The sequence below is a fragment of the Maylandia zebra genome, linkage group LG17 (assembly GCF_041146795.1).
Source record: "Maylandia zebra isolate NMK-2024a linkage group LG17, Mzebra_GT3a, whole genome shotgun sequence".
Lineage (NCBI taxonomy): Eukaryota > Metazoa > Chordata > Actinopteri > Cichliformes > Cichlidae > Maylandia > Maylandia zebra.
This window is the reverse complement of record NC_135183.1, coordinates 20,276,717-20,294,006: the sequence shown is the minus strand read 5'-3', so window position 1 is coordinate 20,294,006 and position 17,290 is coordinate 20,276,717. Positions and strand designations below refer to the sequence as shown.

At 44.8% G+C, this 17,290-nt stretch overlaps 1 protein-coding gene across 1 annotated transcript; it reads left to right on the top strand.

Annotated features, from left to right (window-relative positions):
• Window positions 1-9,346: 9,346 nt before the first annotated feature.
• Window positions 9,347-14,456, top strand: LOC101467651 (tetraspanin-8). Its single transcript, XM_004566445.6, has 10 exons — window positions 9,347-9,568; window positions 9,873-9,941; window positions 10,026-10,142; window positions 11,662-11,736; window positions 11,943-12,038; window positions 12,430-12,540; window positions 12,622-12,657; window positions 12,748-12,831; window positions 13,194-13,321; window positions 14,055-14,456. The coding sequence occupies exons 1-9, from the start codon at window positions 9,509-9,511 to the stop codon at window positions 13,314-13,316; spliced, it is 771 nt and encodes a 256-aa protein (XP_004566502.2). The 5' UTR covers window positions 9,347-9,508; the 3' UTR covers window positions 13,317-13,321; window positions 14,055-14,456.
• Window positions 14,457-17,290: the final 2,834 nt, after the last annotated feature.

The window sequence follows — 17,290 nt, the reverse complement described above, 5'->3', positions numbered from 1 at the left end:
CCATTACTGTATTTAACACACACATAAGGCGCACCTGATTATAGGGTGTGGGTTTTATATATAATCTACGCCCACACTTCCCCCTTTAATGTTCTCATGGTGTCCTCTACTACGTCCGCCTTACAACAACAACAGACACAAGCATACAAGTCTGCGTATTTAAAAATGGAGCGGGAGCAAAACTGAATTTGGTATTCACATTTATTTTACCGGTAATCGTCATCAATCAAACCCATCGAAGTCCTCATCCTCTGTTTCTGAATTGAACAGCTGCGCTAAATCTCCATCAAACATGCCAGGTTCACTTTCTTCACTGTCAGAGTCACAATTACTTAATTATTATAGTATTAGTCATTATACTGTAAACTACAGGCAATAAAAAGTGAACCACAGGGGCCTTTTATATTCAGCAACAGCTGTGCTTTGTCACAGTCTGCAGAGCATCCTGTGTGGAGTGTTTAAACATGATGCAGAGGCGAACTCCAGTAGAAAATGAGTTCTGCCCCCACATTCAGATGTTGTAGTCAGAATCTGACATAAACAACAGGAAAAGATCCATCCTGCCTTTTATCAGTGGTTCACGCTGCTGCTGATAATTGTGTGCAGGATATGTATTCTTGGCACACTGGGCTCCTTAGCACCAACTGAGCATCGTTTTAAATGGAATACTGCTTATTTCTCAGCAGCTTTTCAGCTTCCACATCTTCCTAGATCTCTTCACTCTAAAAAGGAGAAACGGCACTTTAGGGTCAACTCTAAAATGCTGTATGTGTCATGGTCTCCGCTCCTCGTCAGCTGACAGCCGTCAGGTGTTTTGTTTTTGTTTACCTTTCTCTCTCACCTCTGCTCTCCCTTTCTCTCTCGCCCTCTTCCATTCTCTCTTTCTCCTGCCGGGGCGGAGCTCAGTATGGGCTCCTGCCCCTGGCCTACGCACCTGGAGGTGATCAGCACATCTGTCGCTGATCATGAAAGATTGGAACCCTTCTTAAGAGGGCGAGTCTGCTCTACTCGTCGCTGGATCGTTGAGTCATCAGCGTCAGTCGTCCTGTATTTTGTAAAGTCAATTTATGAGCATGTCTGAACCAGGAGACTAATGGGTTTTTTTCTGCCTGTGCATAGATTGCCTCTGGACTTGTTCTTCCCCTGTGCCTGGCGACTGAACGGGAGCAAGAGAGATAAAGGAGAGGAGATGTGCTAGGACTGAATGGAAACTTTCCCTTCCTGGACTCCTGCCTCTTTCACTCCTGGACCCTGGAACCCCGGCCCCTTTTTCCTTTGACACTATTATGTGTATATATGAATTCCACTGTAGGAAACACTGTAAATAAATGCACCTTTTGAAGACACTAGTGGTCTGCGCGTGAGTCCGATCTACGGAACCTGACAGAACGATCCAGCCACAACATGGACTCAGCAGATCAGAATACCATCGGTCAGGCACTGGCTGCCCAAGAAGCGGCGCTGACTCGCCACGAACAAATGTTACATCAGCTGCGAGGTGAGATCGCTGCACTAACTCAAGCTGTTTCCGGTTTGACTACGCCAGGGGGAGTACAGCCAGGGACCTCCCAGCCGGCTCGCCCTGCCCAGCAGGAGACACTCGCGGCGGCTACGGCCGGTCCCTCATCGGCAGCCACCCCATCCTCTGACGGTCCTCTGCCTTCGCCTGAGCCCTTTTCAGGGGAGACAGAGAAGTGCTCTGGCTTTCTGGCCCAGTGTTCATTGATTTTCCGCGAACAGCGGCGTTTTCATAACAATGACGGGGCAAAGATTGCGTTCTTGGTACAGATGCTTCGTGACCGGGCTTTGAAATGGGCCCAGGTCGTGTTAAACTCCAACCCGGAGATCTCTTTTGAGAGGTTTGTGATTAACTTTAAGACTGTGTTTAATCAGGGCTCTGGAGTCGAGGCTGCGGCGCTCCGCCTCCTTAACTTTAAGCAAGGTAAGCGGAGTATGGCAGATTATTCAATCGACTTTTGGATTTTGGCAGAAGAAACCGGCTGGGGACCGGATGCGCTCAGGAGCACATTGTTAAATAACATCCGGGAAGATCTGAAAGATGAATTGATTATGCGGGACCTACCCACTGCTTTTGACGAATTGATGTCGTTATGTATTAAGGTGGATGAGCGGCTACGAGCTCGTAGGCAAGCACGGAACTCCAGTTCCCAGGAGGCCGCAGGGCCGCGATGGGCGGAGGCTTCGGCCGATTACCGGTCCTCCCGGACATCAGGGGGCGCCGACGGAGAGGTACAGCCCATGCAAATCGGCAGCTCTCACCTAACTGCTGCAGAACGTCAGCGACGCATCACAGCCGGTGAGTGTCTGTATTGTGGTAATAAGGGACACATGATTGCCTCCTGTCCGTCGCGAGCAAAAGGCCGCGCCCGCCAGTGATGGTAGGAGTACTGGTGGGCGGTTTGAATCAGGATAAATCTCCTCCACGTTTAGCCCTGCCGGCTAAGCTTCTGGTCCATTCCGAGTGTCATTCACTTTCTGTGCTTATTGATTCTGGAGCAGAACAAAATTTAATTGACTCTGAACTAGCTAAACGACTCTGTGTGACTGTGGAGTCACTACCCCACGCCTTACGCGTCACGGCTTTATCAGGGCAGCGCCTCCCCGACATCACACACATCACTGAACCGCTCACCCTCACACTGTCTGGCAATCATTCGGAGGAGATTAGTTTTTTTGTTTTTCACTCCACTCAGACGCCGTTAGTTCTCGGTCATCCCTGGCTCCAGCAACACAACCCCACGATTAATTGGCAGAAAGGAGGCATTACGGGCTGGGGAGAGGAGTGTCATATGACTTGCCTTAAGGCTGCCGTACCTCCTAACAAATCTGTCACCGGCCCAGAGCCACCGCGGTCTTCCGACTTAGCAGATGTGCCGTCTGTTTACCACGATCTCGCTGAGGTGTTTCGGAAGGACCGAGCCCAGTCGCTGCCACCCCATCGGCCCTATGACTGCACCATAGACCTGCTGCCGGGAGCTCCCTTACCAACCAGCCGCCTCTATAGCCTCTCGCTGCCGGAACGGGAGGCTATGGAGAAATATATAACTGAATCTCTCGCTGCCGGCATTATCCGGGCCTCTTCCTCACCCGTCGCAGCAGGTTTCTTCTTTGTGGAAAAGAAGGATAAGACCCTCAGACCCTGTATTGACTTTCGGGGACTCAATAACATTACGGTCAAGAATAAATATCCACTGCCTCTGCTCACCTCCGCTTTCGAACTTCTCCAGGGCGCCGTCATTTTCAGCAAGCTGGACTTGAGAAACGCTTACCACCTGGTCCGGATTCGGGATGGCGATGAATGGAAGACGGCGTTTAATACCCACCTTGGACATTTTGAGTATCTGGTCATGCCGTTCGGCCTCACTAACGCACCTGCAGTATTCCAGGCTCTGGTCAATGATGTTCTAAGGGACTTTATTAACCGATTTGTGTTTGTCTATCTAGACGACATTCTGATCTTCTCTTCCTCCCAGGCGGAACACGAGACCCATGTCCGGCTGGTGCTGCAACGCCTTCTGGAGAACCGGCTGTTCGTCAAAAGCGAGAAATGTGAGTTTCATGTGCCCTCGGTTGCCTTCCTAGGGTACATAATCGAGCGGGGAGATCTTCGACCCGACCCTGTGAAAGTCAAGGCTGTTGTGAACTGGCCAGAACCAAACAACCGTCGCCAGTTGCAACGCTTCCTTGGCTTCGCTAACTTCTACAGGAGATTCATACGGGACTTTAGCAGGATTGCCTTACCATTAACTCAGTTAACCTCTCCCAAGCTTGCTTTTCAGTGGAGTGACGCTGTCCAATCAGCCTTTCAGGAGCTCAAGAAACGGTTTGCTTCAGCGCCCATCCTGGTCCAACCTGATACCACTCTTCAGTTCGTGGTAGAGGTCGACGCATCCGACTCAGGGGTGGGGGCCGTCCTTTCCCAACAGAGGGAAGGTAAGATGCACCCTTGTGCCTATTTTTCCCGTCGTCTCACCCCTGCAGAACGTAACTACGACGTGGGCGATCGGGAGCTCTTGGCGATTAAGCTCGCCCTGGAAGAATGGCGGCATTGGCTGGAGGGCACCACTCAACCCTTCGTGGTCTGGACCGATCACAAAAACCTGGCCTACCTTCAAACGGCGAAACGTCTCAACGCTCGACAGGCCAGATGGGCCCTGTTTTTCACCCGTTTTCACTTCTCAATCACCTACAGACCCGGTTCCCGAAATGTCAAGCCGGACGCTCTCTCCCGTCAGTTTTCCGCTGCTGACGAAAAGGCGGATCCGGATTCCATTCTGCCGGCAACCTGTACTATTGGGGTCATCACCTGGGAGATCGAGGCGGCCATCTGGGCGGCTCAGATAGCCGAACCGGATCCGGGAGGGGGGCCCGTCCACCGACTCTATGTTCCGCGCTCTGTCAGATCCCAGGTTCTGCAATGGGCTCACACGGCCCGGTTCTCATGCCACCCAGGGATACATCGCACCGTCAAGTTTCTCCAGCGGTACTTCTGGTGGCCCTCACTCACCCAAGATACTCGGGAATACGTCACTGCTTGTACGGTCTGTGCCCGAAACAAACCATCGAACCAACCCCCGGCGGGTCAGCTCCATCCGTTATCCACTCCTTCCAGGCCATGGTCTCACATAGCACTGGACTTCATCACCGGGTTACCTCCATCAGCAGGTAACACTGTCATTCTCACCATAATCGATCGTTTCTCTAAAGTGGCTCATTTCATTGCTCTGCCTAAGCTTCCCACAGCTCTAGAGACTGCACGCCTACTCGCCACTCACGTCTTCCGCCTGCATGGGATCCCGGAAGACATAGTGTCCGACAGAGGGCCTCAATTTACTTCTCGGGTCTGGAAAGAGTTCTGCAACTCCCTGGGCGCAAAGGTCAGTCTATCCTCGGGTTATCATCCTCAGAGCAACGGCCAATCCGAGCGGGCCAACCAAGAACTGGAGACCGCCCTGCGCTGCGTCGCCTCCACCAATCAAACCATCTGGAGTGAGGAGTTGCCGTGGATCGAGTACGCCCATAACAGCTTGACTGCCTCTGCCACCGGCCGGTCTCCATTCGAAGCTTCCTTGGGATATCAGCCTCCTCTTTTTCCTGCTGTGGAAGGTGAGCACTCTGTACCCTCCATCCAGGCTCATCTGCGCAGGTGTCGCAGAGTTTGGCGGGCAACTCAAGCGGCCCTACTGCGCACGAAGGAGAACAATAAACGCATCGCAGACCGGCACCGGACTCCAGCACCCGAATACTCTGTCGGCCAGAAGGTATGGCTTTCTACCCGCTTTGTTCCGGTCAGGACTGAATCTAAGAAACTTCATTGGCCCTTTTGAAATCTCCGCCTTGGTCAATCCTGTCTCTGTGAAGTTAAAACTCCCTCGCAATATGAGAATCCATGATGTTTTCCATGTTTCACAACTCAAACCTGTCCGGTCTAGTCCTCTGTGCCCTCCTTCCAGGCCCCCTCCTCCCGCCCGGCTCGTGGATGGCTTGCCGGCCTACTCCATCACTCGCATCATGGACTCTCGGCGCCGTGGGCGTGGCTGTCAGTATCTGGTTGACTGGGAGGGTTATGGCGTGGAGGAGCGCTCCTGGGTCCCTCGGGCGGCCATTCTGGATGTGCCCTTGCTCCGGGAGTTTCACCGCCTGCATCCGGACAAGCCTGGTGGGTCGCCGGGGGGCTCCCGTTGAGGGGGGGGTACTGTCATGGTCTCCGCTCCTCGTCAGCTGACAGCCGTCAGGTGTTTTGTTTTTGTTTACCTTTCTCTCTCACCTCTGCTCTCCCTTTCTCTCTCGCCCTCTTCCATTCTCTCTTTCTCCTGCCGGGGCGGAGCTCAGTATGGGCTCCTGCCCCTGGCCTACGCACCTGGAGGTGATCAGCACATCTGTCGCTGATCATGAAAGATTGGAACCCTTCTTAAGAGGGCGAGTCTGCTCTACTCGTCGCTGGATCGTTGAGTCATCAGCGTCAGTCGTCCTGTATTTTGTAAAGTCAATTTATGAGCATGTCTGAACCAGGAGACTAATGGGTTTTTTTCTGCCTGTGCATAGATTGCCTCTGGACTTGTTCTTCCCCTGTGCCTGGCGACTGAACGGGAGCAAGAGAGATAAAGGAGAGGAGATGTGCTAGGACTGAATGGAAACTTTCCCTTCCTGGACTCCTGCCTCTTTCACTCCTGGACCCTGGAACCCCGGCCCCTTTTTCCTTTGACACTATTATGTGTATATATGAATTCCACTGTAGGAAACACTGTAAATAAATGCACCTTTTGAAGACACTAGCGGTCTGCGCGTGAGTCCGATCTACGGAACCTGACAGTATGAACTACTGTACAAGAAGGGTTACAAAATGGTAAGGCACAACTTTAGAAATAAAATGAGAAGACTGAAATTATGTGAAAATGACTGCAAGACTTCAGAAGAGGAACGTACAACTGTAAGTATCTCTCTCACAGGTAAGTGGGAACACAAGCTCAAGGCTTGGCTTGTACTTGGGTCGCACTAACTTAGTAGGACAACAATCCAGCAAGTACTCAAGAGCTGCCGCTCCCTTACGGAGAGGCCACAACGAGGGCATCAGGAAAAGGTGCGTGATTAATCCAGGCGTGTGAAGGCAGAAGATGGGAAACCTCACACTTTGAATCACCTTGTTGTTGAATTGTGCTATATAAATAAACTTGCCTTGCCTTGCCTTCACACAGTCCTGCTTCTGCACCAAAACCAGAACAGATAGACACACATGACAGAGAGGAGAGAGAAAGAGAATGGTGAGTTGACCGGCGAGGACAAGGTTTCTTAAAATCGGTGGACGGACAGAAAAGTAATCAATATATAACTCTTTCGGCAAATCGCAGATACTTATTTAAAAAATTTGATGATGTGAGAGAAACTACTCAGGTCTCAAAAGTTAAACAAATATGAAAATAGTCAACAGGATTATTTTAAGTTTAAATTAGAGTAACATCTGAAAACAACAGGATTATTTATAAGTGAGACTGTTAATTTTGTTTTTCTGGTGCAACTCATCATATTTGTTCAATCCAGTATAAAGCATGAGACTTTATGTATTTGTCCCAAATTAAAACTAAATAATCCCACTTTGCAGTAATACCACTTCCAGCTCATCGTGGAATATTATAATAATAATATATTTGTAATTATTATTTTATTAGATTAACACAAGACGACTAAACAGTTTCATGAATTCTTCCTGTCCTGCAAATAACGTTTCTCCTTTAAACCCCACAAAGCCTTCATTGTTGTTCCTCTGAGCTGCGTCACAGTAACTTAATCTCGTACCTCCCACATGTCTACTTCCAAGGAAAGTTGTCCCTCCTTCCCTCAATTTCTCTTTCCTGGCATTTCTCTGCTGCTCTTTAGCTTCCTACATATCTTTGTCCTGAAAAGGAAAAACAGCACTTTAGGCTCAACTGCAGTTTTTAAATGTGCTGACTAGGGCTGGGCCATATCATACAGTTCATGGTAATACCGGTATAATGTCGGGCAACGATAAAAAAATGAAATATCACGATAGAATATGAGTAAAACGCGCATGCGTACCTTTGTTTTCATACGCACATGGCGGAAAAAGCATGGTGGAGAATGAGAAGGGCGAAAGCGGATCGTTAAATGAAACGGATGAACCAGAATTGGTTTGTAAAAATCCTGCAACTTCAGTGGTGTGGAACTGGTTTAGCTTTCGTCCGTCAGATACACAACAAAGCACTATTTTTGGTAGCACATGCTAGCGGCCCGTCGTTATTACCTTGTTTTTTGGAAAATACGGCGCACTTAAAATCAATCCTTTGATTTTTCTGAAAATCGACAGTGCCCCTTATAATCCCATGTGCCTTATGTATGAATTCTGGTTGTGTTTACTGACCTCGAAACGATTTTATGTACACGGCGCTCGAAAATTTGTCAAATGTTTTAGTACAACTTTGCTAAGACGAATCCGCACCGCTTGATGGATTGTCAGAGCATTACGGACATCGTAGGCAGGAGCCTCGCGGAGTGATACGTACTGTGCATCAACATAATATTACGGTATTGTGTGTGTATAACCTCTTTCTAAGTTTTGTGGATATTATACATGGTTATGCTGAGGATATGTCAGCCAATTTCCACTGGAAATTCCTTTTGGTTAAACTGTCAGCAAGGATTTTGCATTTGCACTGTTAACTTTTTATATAACTTTAATGCACATAAAAAAAGCTGCTTGTTTAAGTGAAAATACGTTGATTTTTTTTTTGCACAAATAAAGTTGTGGAGTTGTAAAGTATTTTGTCTAGTGTCACTTATATCGTCAGTTATATCGTTATCACAAATTTTCAAATGTATATCGTGATAAATATTTTTGGTCATTTCGCCCTGCTCTAGTGCTGACTGCTGAACAGGAAAGGGTCGCAAAAGGGTAACATGAAACTTTACAACTTTAGAAATAAAATGAGAAGACAGAAAGGATTTAAAAACAACTGCATGATGGCACAAACTACAAAATCCAACACAAATCAAATCAACCGCTGCAACATGTTGTAGGCATCAATTCCAAATTTTACATTCAGTGATCATTTTTTCATCTCACAAGTTTCTGTTTTTTTCACAGCTGCAGATTCCAAAACAGTGACGTGGGACTCAGGGTAGTGTTTGCATTGCTTTGCTCTGTCTGACAGCTCGTTCACACTCGGAGGACTAAAAGTGCTCTGTGGACGCTCAAAGTCTTTGTGGGTCGAAGTATTCCACAATGAAAAATGATTAGGAATCAATAAAAAAAAAAATCAAGTGTGATATGCACAAAAAACTACAAAGACACAAAAAACTACAAAACCTACTTCATAAAACAAAAAGTATTATTTAATAAGATGCAACTATAAAAGTAATAAGGAGGGAAGTTAAAGACGATGTAATCTGTATTTGAGTGCAGTACTCATACTGCTTTACATTTGAAACCACTGCAGATATGATACAACATAAAAAGTTATATACAAATCTTTGTGCTTAACTGCAGTACCCTTATAAACATATCTCATTTATTAAAAGAAAACTCTGAGTACATTGTGTGCAGATGCAGTAAAAATTACTTTGAGCTGTAGAGGAATAAACTGACTTTCGGTAAGTTATCTCTCCTCCTGCTGACGACAGATTCTCATAAAAGTAAAATGAGTCATGTCTCCACATCTGGATTGTTTTAAACGGGGCATAACACCGCCCTCTCCTCCACTCCAGCCAGTCTGTGAACAGCTTCCGTCCCTGCTCACAGCAACAACTATTTCCGCTGGATTTACTGGAAGGAGGAAGACCCTGCTTTGAACCTCCCCTTGTTAAACAAGCATTCCACACAAGTTTCCACCTCTAACATATCGGACGTCCCGCCCAGCAAAGCCCTGAAACCCTTCAAAGCAGCTCACTCAGCTGCTCTCCTCTCACTTCACTTCACTTCGCTGCAGTCGGAGCTCATCTGGACTTTGGGCTTTGGACTTTTCCAGCTGCAAACATGGCTCAGATCAACATCTGCCTCAAACACATCTTCACTGTCTTCAACATATTCTTCATGGTGAGTAAAGAGATTATTTAGGAAATGATAATCGCAGACTTTAATCCAGAATCTCCTTAAAGACATCAACCAGTCAGCAGGCAGACGCAGCAGTCAAAAACAACCACATTTGCCTCCTTTTTTACAATTAAATGAAACCGAAGCTTAGAAGAGTAAAATAAACCGACATCAACTCAACACGTTTATTCTTACTTTCAGAGTTTGTTGTTGTGCTCGTCCACGTGTGTGGCTGTGCAGTCATTTCATATCCTGGTTGTGTTTAAAGGATCCAGCAGCTCTAACCAGACTGTTTCTGTTTGTTCAGCTTGCTGGTGGAGTAGCCATCGCCCTCGCTCTGTGGTATCAGTTCTTCATGGACGTTCGAGGATATAACGTGAGGACACATTCAAACATAAATGTAACATGTGGGAACAAACAGACAAAGCCCACTAACCTTTCGTGACACTTTTGTCCACAGCTGGAGGGTCGCTCCACCCAACTCTTCATCCTCTACGTGGTGGGCTGCATCGCCATGATGATCGCCTTGCTGGGAGCCTACGGAGCCCACAAGGAGAGCAAAGTGGCCCTGATCATGGTGAGTTCAGACTGTCATTGGTTTTAAGTTTTGGGGATGTTTTGGGTTTTTCTCATTTTTATTATCTTTGCATTACAGTATGGTGCTCTGCTTTGAGGTAGGAGCCAAAAAGGGTGTAGTTTGTGTGTGTGAGCACCCGTGTGTACAGCTGTGAGCATGAACGCGCTTGTATTAAAAGGTTCCTTCATGTAATGATCTGCTAGAGGGTGTGGGGAGCCACAGCCCCGTCCTCCAGGGCATGAAGCAGGTATGGAGGAGATCAAAACTCCAGACATCCAGAGGCCCTCAGAACACAAGAGACCAAGGAAGACCAACAGAGGGGCAGCCGCGCCACTGTCCCAGAAAGAGCTGATGAGAGCCCCAGATGAAGGGCCACTCAGCAGCCGTGGAGCAGAAGCCAGGGGGGGTTGCAGTGACATGCCCGTGAGCTCCGCCAGCAGCCAGCTGTGCCAGAGTGACTGAGCCCCAGGTCGAGAGGCTGAGGGCACCCCACCCCCGAAGTGGCCCGAGCGAGACCCAGGCTCCAGGCCCCGACAAGCAGCCACCAAGGAGTGAGCCGGTGTGTACCTGGACGCCCATGCCCGGATACAAAGAACAACCAATGCACTGATGTCTGAGGGCGTCTGCCACTGGCAGGGGAAGTGGTGGGGGAGATAGGCCTCCATACCTTGGAGGGCCTGAGATGTCCCTAGAGAGGTGGCGTCTGATACCCAACCTGACATGTAGACACAGACATACAGGCACACACAGATACAGACATCCATTCCCACCCTCATGCTCTCATATGCAATTACTCATCACTCACCCAACGTGGAGACAGACACAAAGAGACATTGTACACACAATCACACTCCCCAAGCGTACTCTAAGCCCCAGGTCTAGATACCCTTGCCCCTGGAGGGGGAAACTGCACCCAGACCCAGGTAGTGTTTCCCTTTTCCCTGGGGTGGAGAGAAGCAGACCGACCCGACTCGGCAGCAGCAGGGAGGCCCCACATTCCAGACCCCAATCGGACAGCCAACTCCTCCTCCTAGGCCCCCCGCTCCAACAGGCAGCAGAGAACGGTTTTATTTTGGTGGTCTCCCATCTTGTTTGCTGTGTTTAGTTTTGCTTTCTCTTATCTTCCCACATTGAAAAGAAATGGAAAAAACTTATAAAAGACTTGCATAAGATGTGGCCTACTTCATATAATGAATCATATAAGGCTTATATGATTTACCCATGAAAGTAGCCACTTTCATATATTGTTTTAGTAAGTATCCAAAACATACAAGTTTCATTTATATAATTTTTCTAGGGATCTTATATCTGTTTTCACTCTTGTATGCTTTTCATACAAGTTTCACACAAGACAGATACAAACTTTATAAGATTTATATATATCTTTTCCATATGGGTTGTTAGTCTCATTCCATTATGGGCTGTTTGTATTGCTTAATGAAGACCATCTGTGACAAATGTAATAGTCATGATTTGATAATGCAAGTGTTTAAGAAAATGAATGAATTTTCCTCTGCAGTTCCTGGTGTTTATGGTCATTGGATGCTTGGTGATGCTCATAATTGGAATCCCTGCTGCCATCATTCATCCTCAGGTAAAGGCAGGATGCTGGACGAAGTCATGTGAAGAGATTTATTTGATTTAACTGGAAAAACTTTTTAAATCATGCTTTTTTTAAAATAATCAACATTACTTTTTCATTACTTTACCTTACCCATATTATCTTTCATAACCATTAAAATGCTTTAATTTTTAAAATATAAATGTAATACATGCTATAAAAATATTTGATTTTTGCAGCTCAAAGGCATCGTGGAGCAGACTTTCAGGAGGTTTGTGCCTCTGGACAAATCTTCAGAGGATGTGAGGAACATGGCTGAGGTCATTCAGGAGAAGGTGAGCTATTCTAACTTGCTCGCTGCAATCTCTTAATCTTTTTAAAATGAGTTTTTCTTTTGTTGTTGCTAAATACAAGTTACATTCATGGAAAAAAGATGCACTCAATCAGGGCATAAAAGATTTGGCACTTGCAAACTGGTGATGATGTAAAATAACATCAGATGACCTTTGAAACATGACATAATACACTGTGCCATTATTTATATACAGTTGATAGTTGGCAGCAAGTGAGCTTTCAGAATAAGAGCAGGCAAACTGTCCACAAGTAATTTGATCACTTTTTTCTAAAAAAAAAATTCACACACTTTTTAACGTTTATTTCCAGCTGATGATCCTCCTGAAGATGAGTAACTCTCCTCTTTCTTTCTTCTCCTGCTGGTGTTTGTAGTTTCACTGCTGTGGTCTGTTCAGCTACAAAGACTGGGAGAACATCCCCGACTCTTGTGTATGCAGCCAGGAGGAGGAGAAGGAGGGCAAGTGTCAGACTGTCGAAAACAACGTGAGTATCGATGCACCCACTTGCTTCACTGGTCACGGTGTGTCACAGTTTGTAACGTCTTTATTTCTGTAAATTTTCCAGACTTTCATGCTGCAGAGAATGTCCGTCTACACTAAGGTGAGCGACCCAGCACCCTTTTGAAAAGCTTAAATCATTCCTCAGTTTATATCAGAACTTGACAGTTTTTATTTTTCCTTCTATTTTCAGACCTGCTTTCCCACGATCATGGACCACATTCAGTTTCATTACAACATCATGCTTGTGGTCAGCTTCACTCTGGCTGTTCTAGCTGTGAGTATTATCAATTATTCAAGGATTCGGTAGCATAAATGTCACATCTGCATTCTCTGCATTTAGTCCCTGCTATTATTTATGTGACAATGAGAAAGTCATAGTATACATGTAATATATTTTTTCTACAAAGTTTGAATTCTCCATCTTCTCCATCAAATGTTGAAGAATTACAGCATCTGTAGTGGAACAAAAAGTAAACTAGTACTAAAATCTAAATTTGTGAAAAATCATCTTGTACGTAAATACATAGCAGTTTGAGTCTAAGTTCATTATAATATTAGTTCATTATGAATACAGAATCAGAATCAACATTTCACAACCTGCAGATGTTTAACTCAGCTTCCTGTGTTCCCCGACAGCTGCTTGGCATGATTCTGTCCTCCATCATGATTCACCAGCTGTATTACCCAAACAGACACACCATTGTGGTCTCCATGATGCCACCAAAATACGAGGAGCTGCACAACACCCCGGCATACTAGCCAAAGTACGATGCATTGTTTTTTTTCTTTCATACAGTCCTGTTTTTTTTTCTTCTTGAATTTCAAAGTGAAATATTTTTCAAGCAGCATGAAAAATTTTTGTTTTGTTTTTAATTTTTAATTTTTTGATAACAACAGTGCTCCACAAAGCCCAATTCACTGTTTTCTATTATAATTTTAATGTTTTCATCAAAGTAATGCCTGACTTGTAAATACCTGTAAAAATGGTCTTGACCTAGTCCATATTTTTGTCTTAATGTCTCAAAGCTCAAGAATGCCCCCTCATGGGTAAGAGAATAATAAGTAGTTAAACCTTTTGAGACCCATATACTAAACTTATTATCGTAAATATTGGGCCAAAAAGTCAGTCATAAGAAATCCATCTCAATAGCTTAACTGCTTTCTCCAGCCCACTAGTCTGAATAACACCATCCCAACATTTCAGGAGGGAATCGAGCATAATATCACCCAAAATGGCAGTTTTATTTCTTAATTTCTTATCTGCCAAAATTGCTTTGATGCATAGAAATAATTCTTTTCACGTGGACTTTTCTGTGTTTGTGTTAAAAAAAAGTTTTTAAATTCAAAATGAAATTTGTACAATTTCACCCTTTTAGTTTCCAGCTTCTTCACTCTTTGCTGAAGAAAATTCACCTACTTTTGGCTCTAAAGTCTTCACCTTAACTACCATTACTGTAAAAACAGTCTTTAATCTCTAAATTAAAATCTCTTTCACAGAATTTCCTGCATTCCATCTCTGAACAGAGCTGGCAGCTTCCACCAGCTATCAGCCATCTTGAGATCCCTGAGACCACTCACAGCTGGACTCGTGTAACCTGCTGTGTTTGTGGAAGGCAGTGTTAATGTTACTGATTCGATTTGTCATGGTAAAATTAAATGTATTTAAAAGAAAAGCCACATTCTTTTGCGACCTCATGTGAAGTTTGTTAGTAGGACAGAATCTTCCAAGCTTGCAGTTTGAAACCTGAGTGCTGTGATGATGCAGCTGCTTGTAAAAATGTTTATAAGGGAAATATTTTTGTATATCTTTGCATTTTTGACGTCTCTATGTGTCGTGTTTTCTTCTGATTAAAACTGTAAATCTAACCATGTTACAGGATTAAAAGGGGAAAAAAGAAACCTTGTTGGTCTGAAATTTTTTTCTGTTTCACTGCTGTAAAGGAACTTTTTCCAACACAAATCAAACAAAAAACAACTGCAGCAGGTTGTATGCATAATTGTACAGACAGTCAAAACCCATTACCAGTACTATTGATATGGAAGATGTAATTAATGTGAACACCAGACATTTTCCATGAAAATAAGTAGCATAAAAATGACATAACCTACATCACTGTACTTAATTATATGTGTAAATGTGTTATTTTAAAAAATAAAATGTGCTTACAGTGTTCCAGTAAATTCACTCTCCTTCCACATCTGGATTTGATCGTAGGAGGTCATATTCAGACTGGCCCTACATTCACAGAAGTTTTCAAATCCAACCAACACGTGCCCCTCTCTTTGGTTTACTGGAAATCCTTCTCCCCAGAGAAATAAAACTCCTCTGCACTCTGGGAGCAGTGCTGTTATTTTTACTATATTTTCCAGCTGCAAACATGGCTCATATCAACAGCTGCCTCAAACTCATTTCCACCATAATCAAGAAACTTTTATAAGGCCAATAACAATCATGATCTCTCATACTTGAGCTCAGTATTAAGCTTTGGAGTCGGTTCTTTAGAGCTGCAGGTATTGCTTAGTGTAAATAAATATAAAAAATCCCAAAGTGATGTATCTAAAAGACAAACATGCTCTTTGACAAAGCCAAGTAAACTCTTCATGACACTTCCTTCATCAGTCTGCTGCTGGAGGGCTGCACCATCAAACTCTTCATCTTCTACGCCGTCACTATGATGATCACCATAGTGGGAGATTATGGAGCCCACAAGGAGAGGAAAGTGGCCCTGATCATAGGAGCTTAAGGGTTTGAGTGCTCTGAATACCATGGGGACCACTGTTGCCTTTACCCTACACATCTCCTTGATCCCTCTGTACTTATCAAGCTTCTTATCTTCCTTCTTCCTGATGTTGCTGTCAGTCGGTATAGCTACGTCTGTCAATACGGCTATCTTCCTCCGCTTGTCCACCAGTACTATGTCCAATTGATTTGTCTGTCTGTATCTGGAAGCCCCACAGGATCTTAGGTCGGTCATTCTCAACCACTGTAGGGGGCATCTCCAATTTTGACCTTGGGACTTTGGTTATGGCGTTCCATGTATGCCCTGTCTGCTGGCATCTTGCACCCTGCTGTTATGTGCTGGATTGTCTCAGAGGCGTCTTTACACTAGCGATGGGATCTCCGGCTCTTTATAGAGAACCGGCTCTTTTGGCTCAGCTCACTAAAAAGAGCCGGCTCTTTCGGCTCCCAACCGGCTCTTCAGGTTATTTTGTTGCTTTAATTAATTTATTATTAACAACAATAGAAAATTATGCACAAAAGGAATTACTGATGTAAAAAAAACTTGGTTTTGTTTACATATGTTTATGTATAAATATATACGGTGGCCCCTACAGACAAAGCACGTACAATCTCCAAAACACATTTCTAGCATTAACTGAACTTCCAAAACTGCTAATCAGGTAGCAAAAGAGCTACCTAGATCACTTAAATTACACAACTGAAAGCATATGTGTATTGTTTGTGTATTTATACATAAGCATTTATATATATTCAAATAATTTGAAAAAGTTTTCATTTACCTGTTACTACCACACACCAAATCCAGTCATTGGTACTTCCTGGCTTGTGCAGCCTCTAAGTAAAAAAAAGCTCAACACTGCCCCTAGCATCCTGGAGCACTTCTGTTGGAGTTTGCTTTGGAGTTTGTACGTGCTATGGAGTTTTTACGTGTTTTGGAGTTTGTACGTGTTTTGGAGTTGTACGTGCTTTGTCTCTAGGGGCCACCGTAAATATACTTTTATTCATTCATTCCACATAAAATGTAATAAATAAATCATATAATACAAAAACCAACTATTTACGTTTCAACTTTTAACTATTTAAATTTTCAGCTTTTTCCTTTTAAAAGTGAAACAACACAAAACACTGCAAACCACAACACAATTAAATATAAATTAAAATATGAAAACAAAAAGAAGATGCACATTCTCTGTCATATGGACCTGCATGAATAAACTTTCTGAATCCTTTATCATCCACAACCGAAAATAGTTGTGGATGATTACTACACCTTTCTAATGTGAAGTTGTTGTCCCTCTCTCTCTTTCTCTCTCTTTCCCTCCCACTCTGTTCCTGGAGTGTAACTACCGCCCCTCCCCCCTCTGCCCAGCGAAAACCACAAGGCTCGCGTGCGGAGTGAAGCGGAAAAAAGTGTGAGAGAGAGAGGGTGAGAGAAAGGAAAAAAAAAAAAAACAACCCATGGAGCCGGCTTGCGTCGTTCACTTCAAAGACACATCACTACTTTACACAGCCTGCACCTGGGGTCTTGGCTGGTTTGGTAGACCCCAGCCTTTATGGAGCTTGTTCCTCTGCTGCTATGATTAATGCCTTTTTTGCTGTCTTTCCATCCAGCTTTGTCCAACAACTAGGATTTTTCTGATATCTGCCACTTTCTTTATCTAACAGGGGTGCATGCGTGCTGGGGCCTGTCCTTCCATGGTGGTTCTTCTCCTTTCTCCTCTTCTTTCTCTGATTTCTCATTAATTTACTAAGCACATGATCAGTTGTGGCAATCCTCCTGATGTACTCATGGATCTTTGTTGTTTCATCCTGGATAGTGGTTCTGTGTACTCACAAGTTCTCAGCTTCCTTCCTCCCGCTAAGTGTACAGTCTCTAGGTGCTGGACTTGTCTCATCACATATGGTCAGGAGCTCCCTTGTCTTAATGTGGCTTCTATCGCCTCCTTTGGCCAGCTTATTATCCCAGCAGGGTGTCTGATGGCTGGCAGTG

Bases quoted from the DNA above. Each gene is read 5' to 3' on its own strand.
- LOC101467651 (XM_004566445.6), top strand. From the start codon at position 9,509: ATGGCTCAGATCAACATCTGCCTCAAACACATCTTCACTGTCTTCAAC. The intron at 9,569-9,872 runs GTGAGTAAAGAG...CTGTTTGTTCAG, and splicing joins TCTTCAACATATTCTTCATG to CTTGCTGGTGGAGTAGCCAT. The intron at 11,737-11,942 runs GTAAAGGCAGGA...TGATTTTTGCAG, and splicing joins CTGCCATCATTCATCCTCAG to CTCAAAGGCATCGTGGAGCA.